Here is a 23914-nt window from a genome sequence, read left to right on the forward strand (position 1 = left end):
AAGCTGCCTCCCCCACAGGTGCTCGACAAACACAAACCTGTTTGACTCGAACAGTCAGCAAATGGGGTCCCAACAAGATGAATGTAATACAAAAGAGGTGATCATGACATCAGATTACCCCAAGGGAGGACTGCAGAGTGACATCGACCAGGCAAGAGCACTGTTCACATTCAATAGAGTTGGATTCAGATTACTGTGACTGTGGAGAGGGGATATGTACAGCTAGAAATCTGAAAATGTAAGGTTTCTTCCAGGAGTGTATCTTAACACATGTACTCATTGAAACTCAGCATTTATTGCTTAATGTGTGCAAGTTTCACCTAACATGATCCTGCTGCTGCAGCAATGGACACCCAGTTGAACTTGTTTCAGATCAGACAGTGAGGGGGGTCATCATTGTAATCATAAAAACAAAATTATGATAGCAAGTGCAGGTTTGTTCTTCTCGTTTTTTTTTTTTTTTATTGTTTACAACAAGGCTACATCATCCATGATGTTGTGGTGTCTGTTTCTCCCAAGTGAGGACGATACCAGTTGGAAGAACAAAGTTGTTTTGTTTGCCAGAGGTCACACAATCTGTCACAGCTCTCACTTTCTGGCAAAATATAACTAAAATTCCAGCCAAAATGTTAAAAAGGTCAAAGGTGACGCCAAATCTTCCAAGCATTAAGCCTCTACCATCTAAATGCCTCCCACAGGCACTGGCAGCCATTCAGTGAAGAGCATCATGGGTTTGCTATTGACTCTTCGTTATGGCACAGACAGCAAGACCGTGATAAAGTTCTAAAGACACGTCCATGAAAATAAATCATTTCTCTTTTTCTTAAAAACTCAAATGTCTTTTGATGCATTATGACTTGCAACCAGGCACATCCTTTGTTTTTTGTTTTCATTTGTTGTTGCTCTTTTTTGATGATGGATCATGTAGAAATCCGGCTGACGCAGAACTAATCCATTTCAGTTCACTTAGTCGGTGAACATTCACTCCTCCTTGGGCCCGACTCTGTCCCACGCTGTCAACCCGGGTGTCGTTGAGGCAGGGGGGCCTCCAGGGAGCTGAGGGGGTGGGGGTTCAGGGTAGGGGCAGGGAGATGGACGACTGCTCTCAGTCTATGCAATGTCTTTTCACCCTGTCACTCCAATTCCAGACTTGTATCCCATTTGGCTTCTCACAATCGGCAAGTCCGTCCGTCCATCCTTCCAGTTAAGTTCCCTTTAGATCCTCATCTGCAGTCCTCAGCATTTTTGCCGTCACCTCTGAATGTTGGCCAACAAAAGATTTAACCTGAGGAGGAAAATGCAGAGTAAACAACACTTCAGTGCCACAAAGGAACCCTGCCCCCACCCTACCCAACCTGCTGACCCGCAGGAACCTCGGTCTTGGTTATCTGGAGCATTACCTGGCGGTGTGGCGGAGCTCTCAAGGACCCGGCTATCGGAACAATCTGGTGAACTCCCGGATGGCCCAGCATACCTGCTTGCACTCCTCGGCACTGCAGAGGTAGCGAGAAGGGCAAAACTCAATTAGACAGGAGGCTGCCTTCACAACACCTTTACTACAAACTACTTCTTTGCATTAATTCTTGAGATCTTTTTGTTCCTTTTTGGTGCTTATCAACACCAAAGATGAAGAGTTCGCAGAGATCACCTGTCCAGCACTGTAATAACTTCTTCTTTGGATTTTTACCTTTTATTTCAATTAATTACTTTGAGTCTCTTTTGTTTGTTTGTTGAGCCATGGTAGCAAATATTGCTCATGCTAACTGCTCAACTCTATTAATTCAAAACAATATTCCAGAGAATTTTTCCTATGAAAGAGCTACCTGACACTAGGTGTTGACAATAGCATATGTAAAAAGCCTTCATAAACATGTTACGTCACTATTGTGCCATATTAATATACAAAGCAAAATGGACAATTATTTAGTTGAAAATATCAGATTATTGTTTGAAAGAAAGATTACTAGTATTTCCAGTAGGGCCCACTATGACCACCATAAATTCTTTGGAAACAACGACCCTGACTCCCCTGAACTATGCAGAGCTCAGGTTCCCTGTCACACCTTTCTACATGCTCACATAGAACATGAGCAGAAAGGTAGCTGGTTCATGGACGAGTCTCAGCAAGTCATGGGGAATCTGTGGGGCTTTTCTTCCCCCCGCTCCAGTTTTTCAACGTTCCACAGCATCCCCAGATCAGCCTGTCTGGGCATGGACCTGTCAGACAGCACCAAGACACTCATTCAGGCAAGAGGCTGCCCTCAGGCCTATAGCACTAAGCTAACCCTAACCCTGCAAGAACCACTCAGTATGCATTTACCCAGGGGTCCACTCACAGGAGAAAAGATCCAGCACATTGATTGTGTGCCATTCAGGAAAGGCTAGCCACTGATTTCTGATGCAAGGAGCATCATGGTTTATCTTTTACAAAACACTTGAGTGCCTCCTCCTATATTTCAGCTAAATCTAAGTAAGTTGTAGGGTAGCCCTGCAGCCTTGTCAGCAAGCAGCAGGTTTTTAGTCATCATGTCAGAAGCATCTAATCTTCAAGCAGCACATATCCCAGAGATCATTTGGCAATCAAACAGTGTCGCCAGAGCTCTGATGTCTTTTCACCGGATTTACTGTTGTTGAAGTAGAAATTATTTCAATCAGCAGTATAAAACTGCAAAATGGGCAAGTATTCATATAAAAACGTTAGAAAAAGTTCGAAATGTGACCTGCCAAAGCATGCTAACAATTAACTGCCTGTGGTTTGTCTCTATATTGGTCCCTGGCTACTGTCTGACAGAATATGGGGCACCTCAGTAACTACACATACAGTCAGCCAACCAGAGAATTTGGTAATTTGGGTATACCTGGGCACTGCGAAAAATTATTTCCATAATTTTGAAATAATTCTACAAATGGAAAGATCATATTTCCACAGTTGCTCTGTTTTGGGTAAATGCAATACATTAAACTTCCCTGTTACACAAGACCAAATACAACACAATTCTCCTCACCCTGGACCATGTGTTCACAGTGTCTAAAATTGACATTTAAACACCAAAAACCAAAATACCCATACGTACAGCATTTTTCCTATAGAATCAAATCCTCTGTGGAAAATTTTATGGAAATATGTGCAGATATATTTTTGATGCAAAGCTTATTAAATCACAGGCTCTATAAGGTTTCAACTAGCATGAGGATATTTAACCATCCAGGCAGCAGAGAAACAGAAGTTAAAAAGACACTTTGTGTAGAGCAGTGTGACAGGCAACCAATAATAACCCTAGTTGATGCAGAGCCATTGATTTTCTCTGATATGATGGGCTCGCATCTACAAAATGAACATAGTTCAGATTTCTGCTAATATTTTCCCAAAGCAAGCAGTCATATTTTAGAACACCAATATCATTATTCCTCCCTTTTATTCACCCTTTGGTTTCCATTCATTCCACTACAATATGAAAATAAACTTTCAGAAACTTCAAACTTTTTTCACACCATGTTTCCATCACTGTAATAAAGCCATCCATATTCATTTTCATAAAAGTAGCAGCTCTGTTGTGTTTTGACAACTTGAAATGCTTGCTTCACTAGAAAACAGCCCCCAAGGGAAACATTTGCTTTACAGCCAATTATCAGTTCTGTGGTTTATGAATGGCAATGACTGTTTTTTAGTCACAAAAGCAGAACATTATATGGTAGCTGTTTCAGCCAAAAATTTCAATTTGAAAATGCAGAGATTTTGATTATATGCTGTGAAGTCTTTAGAACCCCTGCATGATTTGATATTTTTTAGCAATGTAAAATGTGAGTTAATTGTAGATAATGGGCCAAATATTCAAAATCACTAGTGTGGATCTTTAATTTCAGACTTGATAGTGAGACAGACTGTGTGAAAACGTGTTTTCCCAGTGTGCTCATGTTGCTGCTCACCTGGTAACCTGCTTGTGGAAGTCTGTGAGCTGTTTGTGAGTGACAGTCACTGCTCCTCCTGACGTCTCCTTTGGAAGACCCTTCAGTGCATTTTCCAGCCAGCGGCAGAACGTCTGCAAGATATTTCAGGATTGTTTACAAAATCACTCAAGTCAAATGGCAAATGCCTGCTGGAGCATGAACCTGTGCTGCCATCTTGTGGTGCTACATAGGGCGTGCATTTACTCACCGGCCTGTCAAATACCATAATCTCCCACAGCACCTCAGCCACGTCGGGCAGAGTGTATGGTGGCAAGCAGAAGCAGCATGTGTGCATGAGCTGGGTCACCAGCTGCTGCCCATGCTGCTCCATGGCCTGACCAATCAGCTGCTTCCGCACCTCGAAGTCATCCTCATGCTGCAGTGGGACAGAAGTACGGCACATCCTCAGTCAAAGACCTTAAGGGGTTTTGCCTACAACATAGTGACTTTCTGACATAAATTCCTAATAAAGCATTAATTCATTGCTTATCTTAAAACTGCAAAAAGCAGACACTGATCTACACATCACGTCCACTATATAAGTTGACATCTCATTTGTTTTGTTTTCTTAATAGTCCTACATTCCTATTTTATTGCATTTTGATTTTTTTTTAGAATTTTTCATGCAAAACTGTATCTATTTTTTAAAACAGATTTTAGTGTTGAAACTGTTGACTGATTTGCTGAGCAACAGAAAATTATAAATTAGTAATAATTTTGGTAACTGATTAATCGTTTTAATAATTTGTCAGGTAAAAAAAAATCCCAAACATTTCTGATTCCAGCTTCACTAACATCCCTGAGCTTCTAAGAATTGCTTACTCTGGTCCTTTCATCTATCCCAGAGATCATTTGGCAATCAAACAGTGTCGCCAGAGCTCTGATGTCTTTTCACCGGATTTACTGTTGTTGAAGTAGAAATTATTTCAATCAGCAGTATAAAACTGCAAAATGGGCAAGTATCCATATAAAAACGTAAAAAAACATATAAAAACTCATAAAATCAATGCTTTGGATATTTTTCGCTACTGCTCAGAATAAGTGAGCAATTTGCCTTCCCAAGAGTATCTGTCATTTTTGACACTCATAGAGAATAATAATTATTGAAATAATCAATGTATAAATCAACAATGAGAATAATCATTAGTTGCAGTCCTAATATAGTCCCACGTGTTTTATGTTGACACAGTGAAACTGTCAATACTTGCAAGATTAGTGTTTCTTTCTTCTTTTTTTTTTCTTTGTTGCACATTGATCTCCAACACAGGAACAACTGATATTTCTTCTGATTGTGTTCAGTCAGATGAGGCTGTGGTTACTCACGTCATTGGTGACTCCTGTGTGGATGAGGTCTCGGACAAACTTCATGACGCTGCAGTTGGCGTCCCGGTGATCCAGTGTAGTGGCGGCGATGGCGCACTGGATGATGTGAACAATGATGCTACTACTGAGCAAAGTTACTGGGCTGCGCTGAACAAACCTGGAAACAACATTCGATATAAAGTAGATGGAGAATCAGTAGGTGACAGAAACTTCCTGAAGAAAAAAATTCCACATCTGTCAGAAGTCAGAAACAGGTCTTACCGGGTGGCAAGCCTGAAGAGGTCATCCACAGTGTCGGGGTGGTTTCTCAGCCCATTGGGCTGCTCCAGAAGCTGGAAGGTAGGCATACATAGAGCCTGCAGAAGGAGAGGAGGGACTCATTGATTAGGGCTTCACTAACCAAGATCTGATGTCATAAATACACATGGCTTATTCACTTTAAAACACTAACTGAGGCTGCGGAGAAAACAGTTCCACCTGGTTTTAATTTTGATGACTAAAATTATGACTCAACATATTCATCAACAACACTTTTTAGGACAAAAACAAGACCAAAACAATGACAAAATATTATGATGTTTTCATCAACAAATAAAAAAGAAAAGAAAAGAAAGGAAACAGACAAAGGAAAACAAAACTCCTGACCTCAGTTTGGAGGAGGACAGAGGAGCAAACTTCACTTTTGACAAGAAGTACAGTACAAATGCTAGATTCAAAATACAAGAAGCCATAATGAGGAATGTAGATTAATCCATGTATAAAAGCCACTAAAAATAATTTAATGAAGAGTTTCCAAAGAAAAAAAAGTAAAATGAAGTTGAATTATATAAAAAAAAACTTGTTTTCACTGACTAAAACAACATGTTTCTGTTGTCAAAAACTACAATAAAACAACAACAAAAAAATAAAATGACTCAAATTTGCTAATTCTAAAATGAATTTAAGTCAAAAGACTAAAACTAAATGAAAATTGGCTGTCAGAACGAACACTGGTTCCATCCCCCTAGGTTGCCCTTGCAGATCATTAGTAGAAAATCATCTCAGCACACAGGAGGTGACGAACTTGCAATTTGAGCGTACAATACAAAACATCCCTAAACAGCAGTTAGAAAATATTCTGTACAGAGACAGCTAGACTCACCAAGATGGTTGAACCTGCAGCAAAAATGTTTTTGTTCAGCCATCTTGGTGAGAGATAAAGTGCTATATAAATAATCTAGCTTCACTTCCTGGAAAACAGCAGTTGTCTTCACTGGTCACCTCATGCTGAACCAAGAGGTGTAAATAAAAATTCAAACCACAAAAAAAAAAAAAAAAAAAAAAAAAAAAATTAAAAAGAATAACCATAATATAAAACTTCCTTTTCCCATGCAACTGATATTACATTGGTTCCTTTGTGTGTGATGCCCCAGCTCAACAAATCAAGTCTGTTTCACGGGGCCTTAAACAGAAAAGCCTGGGCTGTGTGATTACCTGTAACATGTCCAGCAGTCCCTGTCTGCAGCCATCCTCCATGCCATACTCATCTACCAGGATGCTTCCCAAATATAGGAAGCAGGAGTGTGGATACACCTGATACACACTCACCATCTGGGGAGATCCAAACCACAAACACATGATCAAACACTGACCCTCCCAAGAAAACAGTAACAATGAATGAATGCAGTCTCCCTCTGGGCCAATTTGTAAAATCATGCAATTCAAAAATAAATTGAATTTCCAACCCTATTATGTAACAACGCAAATACATTTTGCAGGCCCATTTGCATTCTTCTTTTGTATCTTCTGTTTCTGATGCCCTGTATCTGCTGATTGTTTAAATGAAGAATAATACACGGTACGTTGTTTTTCAAGAAGCTCAATGTTGTCCACGAGGCAGCTATGCAGGGCAAGGTTAGCTGTGCATATTTCATGCAAATTGGATGTGCTTTGTAGGACATGTCATTGAAATTAATTTTGAGCCGTAATTGACCAAATACAGGACCAACATTCTCTAAACCCTAATACACACACACACACACACACACACACACACACACACACACACACACACACACACCCACACACACACACACACACACACACACACACACACACACACACACACACACACACACACAGAAGAAAGCCCTTCCAGTGCGCACGCACCTGTGTGACCAGTGGCTGCAGAAGCGAGGCCGAGCCCTTCCCCACGCAGCGCACAGCAAACCTGAGGCAGCGGCAGCAGCGCTCCACAATGCGGTTGTCAGCCTGGTGTGTGTTTAAAGTCTCTGAGAGTACAGGCCAGATCTACAGGGGTGTTGAGGGAGGACATTTTAAAACAACTCAAAATGCAGTCGATAATAACTATTATTTTGCTCTAGAAATGAAAATAAAAATAACAATGCAGAAAGTGTAGAAAAACCAAGTGAGTTACCTCCTGAATTACTTTCTGACAGGGGTGTGTCTGACCATTCTCTACAATAGGGTTTGTGTGTCTAGAGGGGAAAAAGTAACCAAGGTCAATAAACAAAGTCCACATCATACACTGACCATTGCCTGAGGTACACAAACATACAAAGACTAGCACCTTTGTTAACACCTGACCACATGCAAATCAACTCCCTGCCCTTACCGGAAAATGACTGCTAGTCTATCCAGCCAGACGGTTGGGTCAGCTGTTTTTCCATTGCTAGGATCCTGAGCGAGAAGCTGAGGAGAGACACACAAATCACACATTGGTTTCAGTACTGTATGTGTGTCATCCTTGCATGAATCAGGCTTCAGTGTTGGATTACTGAATTACTAAATACCTTTATTCTTTATAAAAATATCGTAAGTAAGTTAAAGTGGGTTTGTGTCTATCCATATAGAGCCATTGCTTTAACACACAACAACAAAAAATGAAATTCTATAGAGGGCCAGAAGCCTCTATAGAGCCCTGTTTTCTCTATTTGAAAAGTTTCCATTATATATCTGTGGAGTTAAATGGAGTTTGATTATTAAGACAATTCTGCATATATTAACAAAGATCATATGTCAATATTGCATTTCTCATCATTATTGTAATATTAACTTTAGCCATATTGCCGAACCCTGAACACAACATCCACAGACTTTTATGGGAACTATCTGAGATGAAAAAGATCACATTTACAGTTACTGACTATTGACAGTTTCATTCCAAAAAAAAAAAAAAAAACGAAACCCATAACAGCCAGACTAGGGATGGGGTAATGAATGAATATGAATGAATATCCTCACAAGAAACTTAAAAAGCTTAAAAGCTGTCTAGCTAACCAACATACTGTCCTATATTGCTGTAATGATGCCATGAGTCTGAACCTGTCCTTGTTTGTTCACTAACAGGATGTAATAGGATGTTAGGATGTTCACCAATAAAAGATCCTATCTGTGATGCAATAAAAGTATTTGTTTCCTAATAAGATGTAAGGAAAAGTAATTCCAGTGCATTTTAGTGCTATTTAAGAGTTTTAAGCGTATTTTGATAATTGTAACAATAATATTCTGGACAGGAAAATTGTGAAAGGAAATTTTCATATGGTCCCATGCCTAGGTCAGACTGAAACACACTGCTCCCCTTCACACTGACCTTTTTCAGGGCCATGACTTGCACTGCACACAGGTCGCTCAAACACTCAGCGATCTTCTCGAGGGGGAGACGGGCGAGGACAAGTGCTGTACCTGTGCAAAGGCAAAGGGAAGGAGTGCTTTCAAACTATGACACAAAGAATACTCAACACTATCATCTAAAAGAAATGACTTCAATTGGTTTTCAGTCGCAACATGAAAAGAAAAAGAGCAGGAAGAAAACATGGAGCAAAATCACAAGAGGCAGACACATAACATATTGTCAAAGAGTATGTAGCAACACAATGCGAAGATTACACATACTGCAATAGGGGAGTTTAATGTAATAACTAATATAATGAAGAGACCACAATGATACATTGGTCTTTACACCAACAATCTGATTGTTATTACTGTTTGTATGTTATCTTAATGTTACTGGAAGCACTGTCGCAATAGGTGTCAAATATGTTGTGATAATAAATGTCTTTTATATGCTGCTGCAATAAAACTCTCAGGGAGTTTACAGCAATAAAAGCTACCGGTTTAATTGCATAATTGTGGACTTTGTTAATTGCTTGTCTATTAGACTTTGATAATTAAACGTGTGTAAAGGTTCAAGTTCAGGTTCAGGTTTATATAGAGTCCAATATCATAGGAGGCTTTATATGCCTATGTGTTTACAAGAAACAGGACAGTGCCCTGTATTTCTACAAATAAATCTTGCAAAGTACAGTTTTAAATATTTTTCATTAGGGGCTGTAGTAGAGTTTGATTACCTTTGAGCAAGCCAACAGCTGCTTCTGAAGAGAGGGCAAAAGAGTCTAGTGCACGGGCGATGTCCAGCAGGCCTTGGAAGTGCTGGGCCATGTGATCCCTGCACACAGAGCAGATGTTGTGGATGGCTTTGGCTGCCACCGATGCCAGCGGCTTCTCCCTCAGTCCTTTCATCAGGTAGTTCAACACCGGATCTAAGCAGGGCGGGACAAGTCAGATTCACTATGCAGAAAATTCTTTAAAAATTGATATTTCTACCTTGTGTAGTCATGAAAATGCATCAGTCAAAGATGTTTGGACAGTTGCATCAGTATGTGAAGATCAACTGAACACGTACCTAGGAAGCGAGGGTTTCTGTCCACCACCTCGCTCATCTCCCCCACTAGCTCAATGCTGGTGTAGCGGACAGCGATGTGCACCGTCTCTGGTAGCAGCACAATCTGCTCCAACACCTCCGTCAGGGTGGGGTTGTTCTCACTGCCGGCGAGGGAGAAAAACATTTAGAAGCTACGCACAAGTCAAATGCAAGTAGTAAGAACTTGTAGCAGCAGGAAGTGTTTGATTCTTTAAGATGTCTTTCAGATCCATTAATTCCATCCAGTATTCCACATCTTGGAAAAATCTGATCATTTCTATTTAATGAAAGTTCATATATATTAATATATACATCATATATATTTTGTGTCCCTATCATGGGACACGAAAACCTTTCACTCTCCCCATCATATATACAAGTTGCTGACAGAAAACTAGGAGGACACTCACGGGTCAACACTCTTTGCAATGGCTGCCATTATGAACAGAACAGCCTCTGTCACCTCCCACGGCGGGTTCCCTTCCTTTAAAGTGGAGTATAGCTGATTGGGAAGAGGAGAGAGTGTGAGAACATATGCTAAACAACATGATTAAATGTTCAAGGCAGCGAATCGCCTCTGTGCTGGAACCAGGTAATCCTGGCACACTGTAGATACCTGGGAGAAACATTCCATGGAGCCCACAAGAAAAATTACGTCCTTGACTAGATCAGAGACCCTCATCCGAAACTCCCCAAAGTCATCGGTATCCTCTGGGATTCCCTCCTGCAGGACAGAAAAGACACATGACAAAATGATTAATATTGAGAGGAATGCATAAGCAGAAACTACTAAACTGTAACTCATGTTAACTCTCATGCAGAAATAAAACCAAGAGAACCAATATTTAGGGAGTACCATAAAGTTAAATTATCAGTCAATCTGCAGACGACATTTTTCTTCAATCCAGGTTAGTGCAGATTATGTGCAAGTCTCAAAAGTATTTAAGACTTTAATGACCTTTTTAATGCTCACTGGAACTAAATTCAAGACCAATTTAACAACCAAAAGAAGCAAGCCAGGGCAAAAACAACCTATTTCTGACTGAATGAAGTTAATAAAGGAAATTAATTAGGGGTCATAAAGTTCAATTGTGTTTAGTAAAGCAGACAGAATAAGTTATGTGCAATTAACTCTGCTCTGTATAAATTCAAGGGAGTAATCATGCAGCACAAAGAAACTTGTCACTGCATGAAACAAAATAAAAACCTTTAATAACTAGATTTAAGACATTTTGATACAATTAGGATGATCTAAGGCTTTTTAAGGAACTGTGCATACTCTTGTCAAAGGTAACAGTAATAATGACTTTGGATTTGCATTTGATCAGATAACAATGATTCTGTAGAAAGAGCGTTTCATACATGGTCGGGATCCAGCTGACAGTGTCGGGCCAGGCCGTGCAGCAGTCTCTGGATGTACGGTCTGAAGATGCCGTGGAGCGCCGGGTCGTTGGTCTTGTACAGGTGCTCTCCAAGACGATACCAGAAGTTAAAGGAGATCTCAACCACCTGGAGCAAAAAAAGACCAGTTTATATGTATCTTCACTCTATGCATGCAAGGCTTTGACCTGTGTGGATTTTTCAAGGTCCATATTTATATTCTTAGATTGAAGCTGCTAAAAGCCAATATTTGGCATCAGTATTCAATGTCTTTAGACTTGATCTTTTTAATGCCAAAAATAAATCTTAAACAACATTTGTGATGCACAGAGGTGCATTTAAACAATATATTTCTTGTATCAGTATCTGAGGTACCTATCATTTTAGGTAAGAAGAAAAAGAAGAAAAAATCTGATATAAAATAGGGCTTAATAATAATGAAAAAAGCAATCATGTCAAAGAGGTGTAATGCTGATAAATTCAATACATTCAATACATCAATCACAATCAATTGTACAATAAATATGCAATCATCAAGCTGCATCATCATATAACCCTGGTGTGCACATCGTAATATCTGCAAAATAAAAACACAAAAGCCAGCTCTGCCTCCAGGGTGTGTGTGTGTGTGTGTGTGTGTGTGTGTGTGTGTGTGTGTGTGTGTGTGTGTGTGTGTATACCTCATACTGGGGGTGTCCCGCACAGATTAGCAGCAGCTCTAGCGTCCGCAGGTCCCCCATGCCTTGGCCTGGACTCCTCACTGTCGTCTCTAGAAACGTCTCACACAGCTCTGTGAAGATCCTGCAGTAATTCAGCACTCTGGGACACACCAAGGAATGGGGTTAGAAATTCACAACCCACATGTGAGGATGGTTACATGCAGTGTGTAGGAGATGGGCTCTATCTACACGGGTCAAAGCCTCTACAGAGAAACAAGAGTACTTCTAAAGCCTTGTGAGCAAAGTGGTGTCGGTGGTTTAACTGGCCAGAAATATTAGGATCTGCCTTAAGCAGCCATACTAGCCACTTTTCCACTGTCGTGCCAAATGCGGGCATACTAGTGCTGGCCAAGGCCAGTTGCGTTTCCATTGTCACGGATGCAACTGGTAAGTACAAATGTCAGCACAGCAGCTCGCTTTTGCAGCAGAAAAATAACAAAGCAAATAACAGCGCAAGGAAAAAAATGGAGAACAACCAACAATACTGGTCAAACCAGGACATTATCTGGGCAGAGGGTAATGTCCAACGCCAAGTCAATGGTGTTAGCCGAAATGATGACGTTATGTGCTACATAGTGAGATAGCTGGCAGCAGTGGGGATACAACACACAACAGGACAGGCCCAGCAAAACCTGAAAAAACTGAGGTCCAAGTACAAGGCAGTAAAAGCGCACAACTCGCAGAGGAAAAAATTCCCGTGGTACGACCTATTGGACTGACCTGATGGATTTTCTGTGATGGCCGCTGCACGTGTCATCATCTCAGTGTTGTTTGCCTTTTTGCTTTCTATCTTTTTTTTGCAGAATAAAGCCATTCTTTCACAAACCAGTAAACTATTGCAGTGATGTATGAGATAGAGCAGTCCCCACGCACAAAGAACAAGTTCAGCTTTTGTTTTGGGTGATGGGGATGTGAACAGGTGTATGTAATGCATGTACACTCTGTAGTCTGGGGTGATGGCGACTGGCCATTAACACTGTCTGTCTCAAAGACAGCCCTAGCTTGAGTGGTGTGGCAGTGGAAAGGTGGCTTCTTTCACCATGGAGGGGGTTTTCAACTGAATACACCCTAATTTATGTCCTGATTTCTGTAATACCACTTGCCAATACATCAAGATGTTTTTGGCCAAGTTATCAGACACTGGGTTACCAAACTATTTGCTTAACCCTCTGCAACCTAAATGGAAATCCCTGTATTTCTTTCAAAAATTACCAATGAAGATGCCAATTTCAAAGAGTTTTATTCATTTTTACTTCTGTTTTTTCTTAATTTTGTACTGTAAAGGCATTTTTTCTCTTTTCTGTTACTTTTAAAAATATGGGCATGTGTTTTCCAACTCAAAAAAACTCATTTTTACAGGGCAAAGTAACAATTTTTAAAGATATATTTTATAAAGGAATAAAGGGAACATTGTGCAGCAATGCATTTAGGTTTCAGAGAGTAAATTAAACACTGGACCTGAATGCCCCTCTATGATTTAAAACATGGCTTCCAAATAAACTGCAGGTGATTTTGTTTGACATTTGCCATTTTAGCAACTCATTGGAAACCCACAAATGAAAGATCTAGGGTTTAAATCTCTTAAATAAAAAAAAAAAAAAAAAGTCAAAGCATCCTCAAGTGAACCTGATACACTGTTCCACTACACTTTCCCTGTGATTCTGATTATAGAATCACTATAATTCCAACTTACTTATTCTGAAATGCATTTACAGGTGCTCTTTTTAGAAATAAGCTACTTCATTTTGAAAAGAATTTGGATGTGGATATAAATCATGGGAAAGTTGCTTGGTGGATCAAAGTGTTTTGTGTGTGCTTACTTGTCGAGGTCCTCCCGTGCCACAGCCATGTGGTAGGCCGTCTCTAGGGTGAGGACACCCTGGAAAAGCTGCAGGGCCAGCGCCATGTTGGTGTCCACGTTCTCGATGGCGTAGAGGGCCGAGCACACGCAGTCTGACGCCGCCTCGTGCAGGTTGGTGGAGGTCTCGTCCCTCTGCTGCAACACACAGGAACACTTTAAAAACAGCAGCGACTCGCTGCACAGCTGGCCATCATGCATAATAGATCAGATAGAAACAGACATGAATAATAGAAATACGACTCGCCCAGGCCGTCACCATGGCCAGTGAGGGATGTTCAGCATTAAGGTGTTGACCGACAGCTGATATTGTGTGCTGAGATTCAATACCTTTATGCCAAAATATTGCATTTCTTTCTTTCTGCTTTATTAGACAGACACAGTGGACAGACATGAAAGACAAGGCATGATATGCAGCAAAGGGACCAGACAGGATACAAACCCAGGTCACTGCGGCTAAATCAGCCTCACAAGTACATGGTATGAGCTATATGTAGTGTCCCCCCCCAAAACTAGTGCATTTCTTGAGTGAATTTTTGATTCCTGTAGTGAGGAAAACTCTGAAACAGCACTTAGCTCACAGCAGTTTAAACTTTGCATCCCAGAGTGGGAGAAATAAAATATAATCTTAGTTGTGCCGCATCTGATCAACTACACAACAGCCCAATTTAACTGTCAAAGATCTGAGAAAATATTCTGATGCTGAAGCCAACTTAACCTTTAGCAAAGCTTTTTGCGTCTTAAAGGTAAACATAGAAATAGGGAAAGGTTGTGGATTTGAGTCAAGGCTGAACACGCAACGTGTGGGTGTGTACAAGCATGAAAATGGCAGATTTAGTGAAAACTTTCACTGAATATTTTAGCATACTATAATATAGTATACTATAGTATACTAAAATAAATATAGGTATTCTAAGTCACAGTGCCATCAGTTTGCTTTACCACGATTAGATTACACTGCACGTAATTTTAACTCTAATAGTAACTCTAATTAACAAGTTCCTAGCCAGTCCAGTTGTTTCTGCACAGATTTTTATTCTCTAGCTTTAAAGCCCGCGTTATTACAGTTTGTTGCAGTGCTATGTTGATGTTCTATGTTTAGTGTGGTTTTATTTATTTATTGTGCAGCACTTTAGTCAGCCCTTGTGGTATTTAACTGCGTTGTTTGAACAAACTTGGCTTGACATCATTTTGTGCGTGCACCAATACGTCAGCATGACAAGACGCCACAGCACAGGAGGCCATTTAATGTGAGGTTTTAGATTGCGTAGTTCGCACTCCAAGTTAAAAGCTCTCCCACAGACAGACTAGTGTAGTATTGATCAGTGTTACAGTAATTGAGTAATCCAATAAATTACACCATGTTAGAGGTGTGAATTTTAATAAAATGTCACGATTGGCCTCTACAAAACAAGATTACTCTGAATCCTGAAGTGACGAAAAAGTTTCCCCAAAACTGCATGAGAAAAAACAGAAAACAGAAAAAGAGTTTACGAGAAATCGAGGCTGACCAGCACTTGGAAGAGGACCATGAGCAGCTGGTTGCTGGCCATGAAGTTGCTGTCCAGGACGCCCAGGTTGAACCAGCTACCCAGACAGCGGAACACCTTAATCAGGATCTTCTCATCGTTCCCCGCCTTCTCCACACATGTCGTCTGGAGGAACACACATGAACACACACACACACACACACACACACACACAGAAACATGAGTTTATTCATCAGTATACTCATTTTCAGTATCATCCTCTGCCATGACACTTGAGCTATATAGAAACTAGGGTTCAAACAATTTGGATTTTGAAAGACTGATACTGGTATGTTTTTTTAAAGGAATTTGTACTTTACTTGAGTATTTATCTCTCTGTTTACTTTCACTTTTACTTCACTACATTTTTAAAATAAAATTCATCATGTATGAATTTTCTTCCATGGGGTATACCAAGGATGAGAGCGTCCCTTAGACACAGTAAACACCATGTTGGCAAAATTTTAAGTCCAAGTTCCCCTGAATGCAGCATGAGTGGAGTTTTGTCTGCTCTCTGTTGCTGCCAACTACAGAAAGTTTTTTTTTTTTTCAGTTTTCACTACTACAAAGCAAAATAAAATGTTCTTATCACTGACAAAATTAAAGTTTTGGTTGAACTATTTCTTCAAGAAAAACGTGTAAAATAAAAATAACTAAAGAGCTACCAAAGCATATACCTGCATGACTGGGCCAATTTGTCACCACAAAAACAACAAATCAAGGACACAGCAACATTTTTAAGACATTTGAAACTGCACTTCAGACAATTATTTTTTGCTTCATTTTCCTGTCCAACACCTTTTGCAGCCTTTAATTTAGATAAACATAACCAAAAAAACAGGCAAAAACGGTAACCAGTAATCTCTCCTTAGAAATGAAAAGCATTGTGAGACAAAAAAACAAAACAAAATATCAGATCAAATCACAGGAAAACAAAACAGCCTGTAACAACTCCCAATGATAAACTTTCTGTGTCACAGTTAAATTTAACAATTAGGGCAAGCTTTTTTTTCTCCTTACCACAGTCATCTTAGCTGTCATTATTAAAAGAGACGCCCAGTATCAAAGTGCTACAAATTGTGTGATAATGACGCAGACCCAACTGGGTTTACAACGAGTGGGGACGGACCACAGCTCTACTTTTGGACACCAAAAAAAAAAAAAAAAAAAAACTGGCTGCCAGAAGAAAAAAAAAAGAGAGCAACAGAAGAGTGGCAGTGAGTGGAGAAGAATGATGGCAGGAGGAGATTTCTCACCAGCAGTGTGACCACAGTGCTGGAACAGTAGGCCAGGTCCTCTATGATCTCAGTCCTGCGGTTGGCTCCGATGCGTAACGAGCGGCTGTGCACTTCTTCGGGCAGCACAGTCAGTATCTCAATCAGGAACGTCATGGAGCTGACGTCGTTGTTGTACCTGCAAAGATCAGAGAAGCAGGCAAGGAAAAGCTGTATCAGTAAATGGGCAACAGAAGACAAGGTCAGACTTCCTGCTCCATGTCCAATGTTAAATTTCCCTGACTTTGCCATGACTGACATGATGAATTTTGACCAAAATGTAAACATGCTTTGTCGGGAATAAAATTTTCAGAATTCCATGACATTCCAGAAAATGTCATGACCAGGGTGGGAATTACACAATTTTAGGGGCAAGGCCATTTGGCCTTTGGTGTTGCAACTTTTTTAGGGCATTAAAGCCACATGCCAGGGCACCAAGGCCATTGAGTAAAATGCATGGACTTGTAACCTATGCTATGAATAAACATCATGACTTCATACAATTAAACAAAAATACATCACACAAAATACATAAGTTTCACTTTTAAATATTAAATAGCTCATAGCAATACATTTCATTTGTTTAGCCAACCTTTTTAATACAATAAATTTGGGCTTGTGTCTTGGTACGGTTACATTTAAGTTATTGTAGGATAAAAAGAAATATTGCGTTCGTAACCTAACGAGGAACTAGTAATGAAGCAGATTACCTAGCAGAACTATCAAAATGACACGTCTATGTGGCATTAACAGAAGTCTTTGATTTGGTCAGGCTTATTTTGCCAACTATCCAACTAGCACACTGTGGTCTGAGGCGAGGCAAGGACAATGGAATGCAGCATAGTCCGCCGAACTACATCATGTCCGTCATTTCGCCCCTCCGGCTTCACTGCCTGCTGTAGTACCACATTCCAATAGTTTTCACCTCACTACTTTGCACCTTGTGTTTGTATTGATATGTGCATTTCAATTCTTTTGCACCATTTGTACTTAACGTGCACATTTCAGTTATTTTGCACCTTGTTTTGCACTATTTGTTTGAGAAAATAAAACAAGTAAGATTTGCAAAAACATGACTGTTTATTTACAATGCCACAAATAAGGTTTTTGAAAAGCCTAGTCAGTGTAGGTAACAATATTCCCCGCCGATAATAATATATTGGCGGGGAATTCCTTAGCGTACTAGACCGACAGAGCGTAGAAGCATGAAGAGGCACACACCATCTGCGTAGCAACTGCGTGCAAGTTGTGTCTTGTGTCCACAGAACCATAAATCAGCCTTTAGCTGGTGGTGGGGCGTGCGTGGCCTCTCGCGGTCCCCTCAGATGCGAAATGACGTGAACTCGTTTCACAGACTTGTAACGTTGGTTTGTAATGGTTGTGCACGCATGCAAAACATTGCATTACTTCAAAGCCACCAACATGAGCAGAAATTCAATTCATTTTGGGTCGGGATTCACTTTTTTCCCCCCTCCGGATTTTCTTGCATCCATAATAACCTTGAGAGATTGACTGCTTGGGGTACACCGGCCAAATTGGCCGTGAGGAGTACAATTATTTTCAGGGCACTACAACCAGAGCGAGAGGCAACGGCGGCCATGGCCGTCGTGGCCGTGGTATAATTCCCACCATGGTCATGACCCGTGGGCACTCTGAAAGTGTGGTGAGGAGACTTCAATATATAAGATATGACAACAACTGCAAATTAATAGAAGAATATGCATCTGGTATATTTTTAACAGTGTTATGTAATCATTAGAGGGTAAATTCAGATCAGGCCATGAGAAAGTTAATACAGCAGTCTTTGATACCTTCACTTTTAAATGCTAAACAACAGAAGATGGGTCTTGTAGGTAATAATTGTGGTACCAGCCCATATTAGTGTGTTAATAGGGATACACTGCAGTAAGTCGGCATCATATATAGGAAAAACAAACAGGAGTCTTGGAGGAAGTCTTACTTTTCAATAAGCGTGTGAACACATCCCTTCCACGAGGCCATCTGAAGAGCAAGATCTGCAATGGCAAGAGCCAGCTGAGGGGGGGGGAGAGAGAGAGAGAGAGAGAGAGAGAGAGAGAGAGAGAGAGAGAATGCACTTAAAAGAGGAACTTAGGAATGAAAGAAAAAAGAAGAAAATAACCTAAATTGCCTAATAAAAGAGCATCCTCATTTTAATTGTTGGTATGTTGATGTCTGCATACTTAGCTTTCCAACAAAAATAAGGAAGTATGTAACAAGTTGTCTTCATCCTTTTGAGTATTACGCCTTCATGCTGCCTTTCTTTATATTACTCAGGGGAAAAAAAGCAGTAGATGCTTTAGGTAAGGCCCTGGGACTTTCAGCAGGTTTCCCACCAGCTCCCTGATGTAAAATTTGATGCCTATTCAGTGATTAGTTACTTGATTACTACCTAAGGGTGCTTCCATCCTTTTATTGCTGATAATGTTTTTCTTAAGGGATAAATAGGCTGTGTTCCACCGCAGCAGCTAATGTAATGAATGTATGAAAAGTTGAAAAATACACCTTTTCCTAAATCACACTCTAGCACTTTGCAAGCATTTTCAAGGCACATTTTTTAGCTTTTGTCGCACCAAAGTTTCAAGTTTCAAAATATGTCACCATCCCAGCCGATTACTATGAAAGCAATGCAATTACAAGCATAAGTACAAGCAGTTAAGAGCACTTCCTTCAAAATCCAAGCACTTTTCAAACCTTGAAAATATCACATTTAAAATCAAGCATTTAAGGATCTCCAGCACCCGTATGGATCCTGTTTATTTCTACGTACTACAGCTGCACAGGGGCACATTTTGCTATTAAAGGAAGTACTAGCCAGCATAAAATTAAATCCCATCACATGCCGGGGGCTGCTTTACCTAGTTCTTATTAGAGTGAATATCAGCAAGAGCTCCTCATGGTTGATCATGGTTGAGCTCCTCAACCATGATCAATTGGTCATGGGTGTTTTGATTTTCAGTAGGTGAAATTACCTACTTAAAAGGTACTGTATGCAAAATTGAAGATTAATTTAGGTAAAGACCAATAAGACTTAACCGACAAAAAATGTGGAATAAACATGCATTTTATCAGTGAGTCATACAGACTGTGAGAACTTTGTACATTCAACCATCAAATCTTGTGCTTATTCCTCAATTTTTTTTTTGTCAGCTGAGTCTAGAGAGTCCTAACTTCAATTAAATTTTACAAAATGCATCTCCATGGCTTAAAAAAAAACCCTGCAGTGTCAGAAGATGAGAGGAACTAACATCCTTGTGTGCAGATCCTGATCAAACCATTTACATAGATTGCTGACTGTGCATGGAGTGTTTTAGTGACCTGTCATCTCGCCAGGTCAAACATTTTGGCAGCGAGAGGAGGAGTCAAAATAAATTGATTCCGATCCCTGTAAATTCATAACACGATGAAGAATTATCTGAATGTGAGTATCGGCCCAGGCTGTGGTTTGCCCTCGCTTCATATTAATATGCAACGCATCCAAAGCACAAAGAACCACTGGCTTATAGATGTAAATATCATATCCAACAACCTTGGCATCACTTTGCACCCTTATGAAACATGGGAAGCATATGTTACCTGAGTGACGATGATGGGTGAGAGGTCTTTGAGGCTCTGGATGTGAGACAGGAGTGAGTCGCGCAGGGCAGTGTGGGTCTCTGGTGGGAGCTCATAGAACGATGTCTGGATCTTCATCTTCATTGTCTGGGCGGCAAAGTAACAGGACTCCACATCCTGCTTCAGCTGAAGGAGCTGGTCTGATATCTCCCATGCATACATCTAGAGGGAGACAAGCACCACACAAGGCAAACAGACAGGGGACCTGTTAAGCCCAGGCTACACAAAATAACAAGACTGTCCCAAGTCTCACCCGTACTGTTCACACTACGTTATGTCACACACATGGAGACGCAGGACCAAACACAACCTGATTCTGTCATTCAAAAACAACTCCCACAGTTCATTCTCTTTTTCTTGAGTTGAACTCTCATTGGCTGTTGCCAGGCTCGCTGTCAGATTTCAGCCTTGATCAAACATGTTAAAAAAAAAAAAAAGATTTTGTTGAGTTCTTACTGCTCTCAAGTTATCAGGGGCCTTGCACCCATTTGACACTACAGAATAATCGGACTGAATGGTAAATTTGTGGGGGGTGACTGCAGACCAGTTGGCTATCTTTCTTGATATGGGGTGTGTGGAGGGATGAGGGGTGAGGCAAGGAGAAAACCCATGAAAAGGAAAGGGCAGCAACTCCTCAAAATGAACTGCAACACTTTGCCTCCAGAAGAAACTACTTCATTGTTAAGAAACAAGCATATGGTATTTTGAAATGTGCCTTTGTCAAAGATGCAAAAACGGCAATGTCAAAAGGCTGTTGACAAAAACCCATGTTGAAACATGTTAAGCATGTTTCTTAACAGCTAAGAAGCTACTTGTAAACAAAGTGTTGCAGTTTGTTGCTGGGAGTCGCTGCCCTTCCCTTTTCTGTGGGACTCCGATCAGACTGGCTGTCAGGTTTGAGTCAGAGCTTGGGGGGAGGGCGTGGGAGGGTGGGAGTCCCAGTCAGGCTTGGCATTGGTGTGAAAAATCAAATGCATTTAGAGTGACCTAGCTTTCAGTAAGCCATTAGTCAGCACTAATGTCCTCTCGTCAAATCAGTGTAGTTTAAATTAGAAATGGCAGAGGCCCCCAAAACATGTATTCTCTGGTCCATAACGGTTTGCAAAGACAGTTACTGCAGAATCCATTTGCGTATCATGCAGAGAAATATATCATAATGTGCCCAGGAACATAATATGGCATGGAAGTATTAACCTGCTCCCATTATACTGGGAGTTCTGTTTTAAGAGAGAAGCTATTTTTGTGGGGGGAAACTGGAATATCACATCCCTCGTGGCAATACGAGCAAGACAGTATGTATGTTCCATGGATGTTTGTATCTGTGTCCCGGGAGCCCAAATCCATGCGGATGTAACAAACACTGCTGATGCTGACTGACAGCAAACACACATACAAGCAGTCACTGGATTTAAAAGTTTCCCAAAATTAGCTCTCTGAATGCCACAAGTAGAATCAGACACAAAATGCCCTTGTGTTCGACATGTGTACGGCTCATTATACTGGATTAGAGTTAGAGTACTTCATGTAGTACTTTTTGAGCAGTTTAGATGCTAGTGCAACAACTACAGTGCAGCTTATCATGGATCCAGGACACAGAATGTGCTGAGCAAGTTGGAATGATTTGACTGTAGTCAGATGTAGACAACAAGCTGGGAGGGAGCACACTAAATACGGAAATAAATGTGTGAGCCAAGTTCAGTCACAGTTGGCTGGCAAGTACAGAAAACGCCACCGATAGAGTGGGTGTCCGAGTTTCAAAGTTCGGCAGCCAAAGTCACGCAAGCTAACAAATTTACATTTGGAACAATAAACACGCCATACCGGTAAAACATGCTACTCATGTCTGAGCCGTTGTCTTTTCAAATTAAGGGTCAAGCAAAACTCCGTTCATAAGGCAGGCAATTACATGAGTTCTGGACTACAGCAGAACGTACGTGCACAACAACAGGACTGAAAACATATCCTAAACTGGAAGAAACCTCTTTTCAAATCGGTATATGCTAAACACACAAAAGCAGCTCCTATTTCCAAAATAAAATAAATTTAAATAAAAAAAATTCACCGTGCGATTCCACCAGAACACACCGTGGTGGGCGGTAACTTAACCTACAGGTTACGTACAGTGAATATCCGGTATAAAAGTTAAGATGCCGAAATTACTAGAAGAGTATACTGATAGGTACAGTCGATTAAAACCATACTCTAACCTTACTAGTTTTGTGCCCTTTTGGAAAAGAAGGGTAACCTCACTCTACCTTGTTCATTTAATGGAGATTGGCGTTAGCGTCTCTCCACACAGGAAAAAAAAAACTGCTCGAATTTGATAAGTATCCCTGCTGCCAGGGAACATGAAGCAAAAAAATACAAAACAGCATCAAGTAGTTCAGCTAAGCTAGCTAACTTAGCTAGCTGTAGTTGCCCAGGCCCGGGGCTGAAATCCCTTGAGCCCGGGCAAAATGCAAATTCTCCGCTTGGAAGAGACATATAGGCCCCCGGACAAAGAAAAGGGTTTATAAGTAAGCAATGTCTGCTGTGTGTGGCAAGCTTGCTAAGTTGGAACAGTCGGCCAGCAGCTGATACTGGTAGATGTAGAGCAGGCACCACTGTAACCCAAGCTCATGTTTTGATCCATTCATTCGCCGAGTGGGCTAGCTTAAAATACAGTCAATTTGCTGTCCATTTTCTAACTGCGCGAATTATGTATATTTATGTTTAGCTATAGAGACGCAGGGCCGAAGTATGGCTGGGTGTAAGATAAGCGTAAATGCCCAATATTGACTTATTTCATCCTCGAGAAGCAGGGCCCATTCCAGTCCTCCCACCTCTCCCATTTTCTTACCGATCTCTGAAGCTCCCCAAGCCACACCGAGGCTCGCTCTTTGCCGGCGGGGTCCGGGTCGTGATACAGAGCCTGTACGGCCTGGTAAACCAGTGCCAGTGTGGGTTTGCCCCCGTCCATGGTGCAGCGTACTTCTAGATATAAACGACAAGGCGATATTATGCTATCAACGGTAACGGTAGATGTATGTGAGCCGGTGGGATTTCTATTCAGTCCTTATGTCGACCGCCATCTCGCACAGGTTTCCCGCGTGCGACAGTGATTCTCTCCCGTGGCGGAACAGGGACGGGGACACACCTTCGGAAGGTTCCGCTGTTGGGGGACCCAGTCATGTTGAGCAAAATATATCACAGTTTGATTTTTCCCCAGAAGATGGCTTAAACTCCGACTGAATGCCCGTGGTTCGGGTAAATTCTACATGTATTTAGCCTATAAACAGTTCGGTGAAGACTACTGTATGTAAATGAAATATTACCTGCTTTTAGAATGAATCACTACCATCATCCTCTGTATTTGACATAATAATCATTTGGCACACGACACGACCCAATTATAAAAGTCGATAACTTAATTAAATTCATGCTTCTGGGTGTGTTTGGTTTATGCCGAATAATAAAAAAAAACGTGTCTAAGATATAAGTGGTAGCTCTAACATCATCATGTGCAATGTAATTGTGTTTTCCGACAAGTTAAGACAACGTTAAACTGC

The 23914-nt window shown here is 40.8% G+C and overlaps 1 protein-coding gene across 1 annotated transcript; it reads right to left on the bottom strand.

Moving 5' to 3' along the window:
- Positions 1–411: 411 nt before the first annotated feature.
- Positions 412–23504, bottom strand: tnpo3 (transportin 3). Its single transcript, XM_030045758.1, has 23 exons — positions 23206–23504; positions 20328–20528; positions 18694–18767; positions 16716–16872; positions 15442–15585; positions 13893–14068; positions 12034–12172; positions 11336–11482; positions 10590–10697; positions 10384–10475; positions 9956–10095; positions 9621–9812; positions 8864–8955; positions 7886–7962; positions 7688–7748; positions 7420–7560; positions 6745–6861; positions 5533–5627; positions 5272–5428; positions 4157–4324; positions 3928–4040; positions 1401–1493; positions 412–1285 (listed from the first exon to the last, which is right to left on the bottom strand). Exons 1-22 carry the CDS (start codon positions 23323–23325, stop codon positions 1433–1435), a joined length of 2772 nt encoding a protein of 923 aa, XP_029901618.1. The 5' UTR covers positions 23326–23504; the 3' UTR covers positions 412–1285; positions 1401–1432.
- Positions 23505–23914: the final 410 nt, after the last annotated feature.

The sequence above is a fragment of the Myripristis murdjan genome, chromosome 23, assembly GCF_902150065.1.
Source record: "Myripristis murdjan chromosome 23, fMyrMur1.1, whole genome shotgun sequence".
In the NCBI taxonomy this organism is placed as follows: Eukaryota; Metazoa; Chordata; class Actinopteri; order Holocentriformes; family Holocentridae; genus Myripristis; species Myripristis murdjan.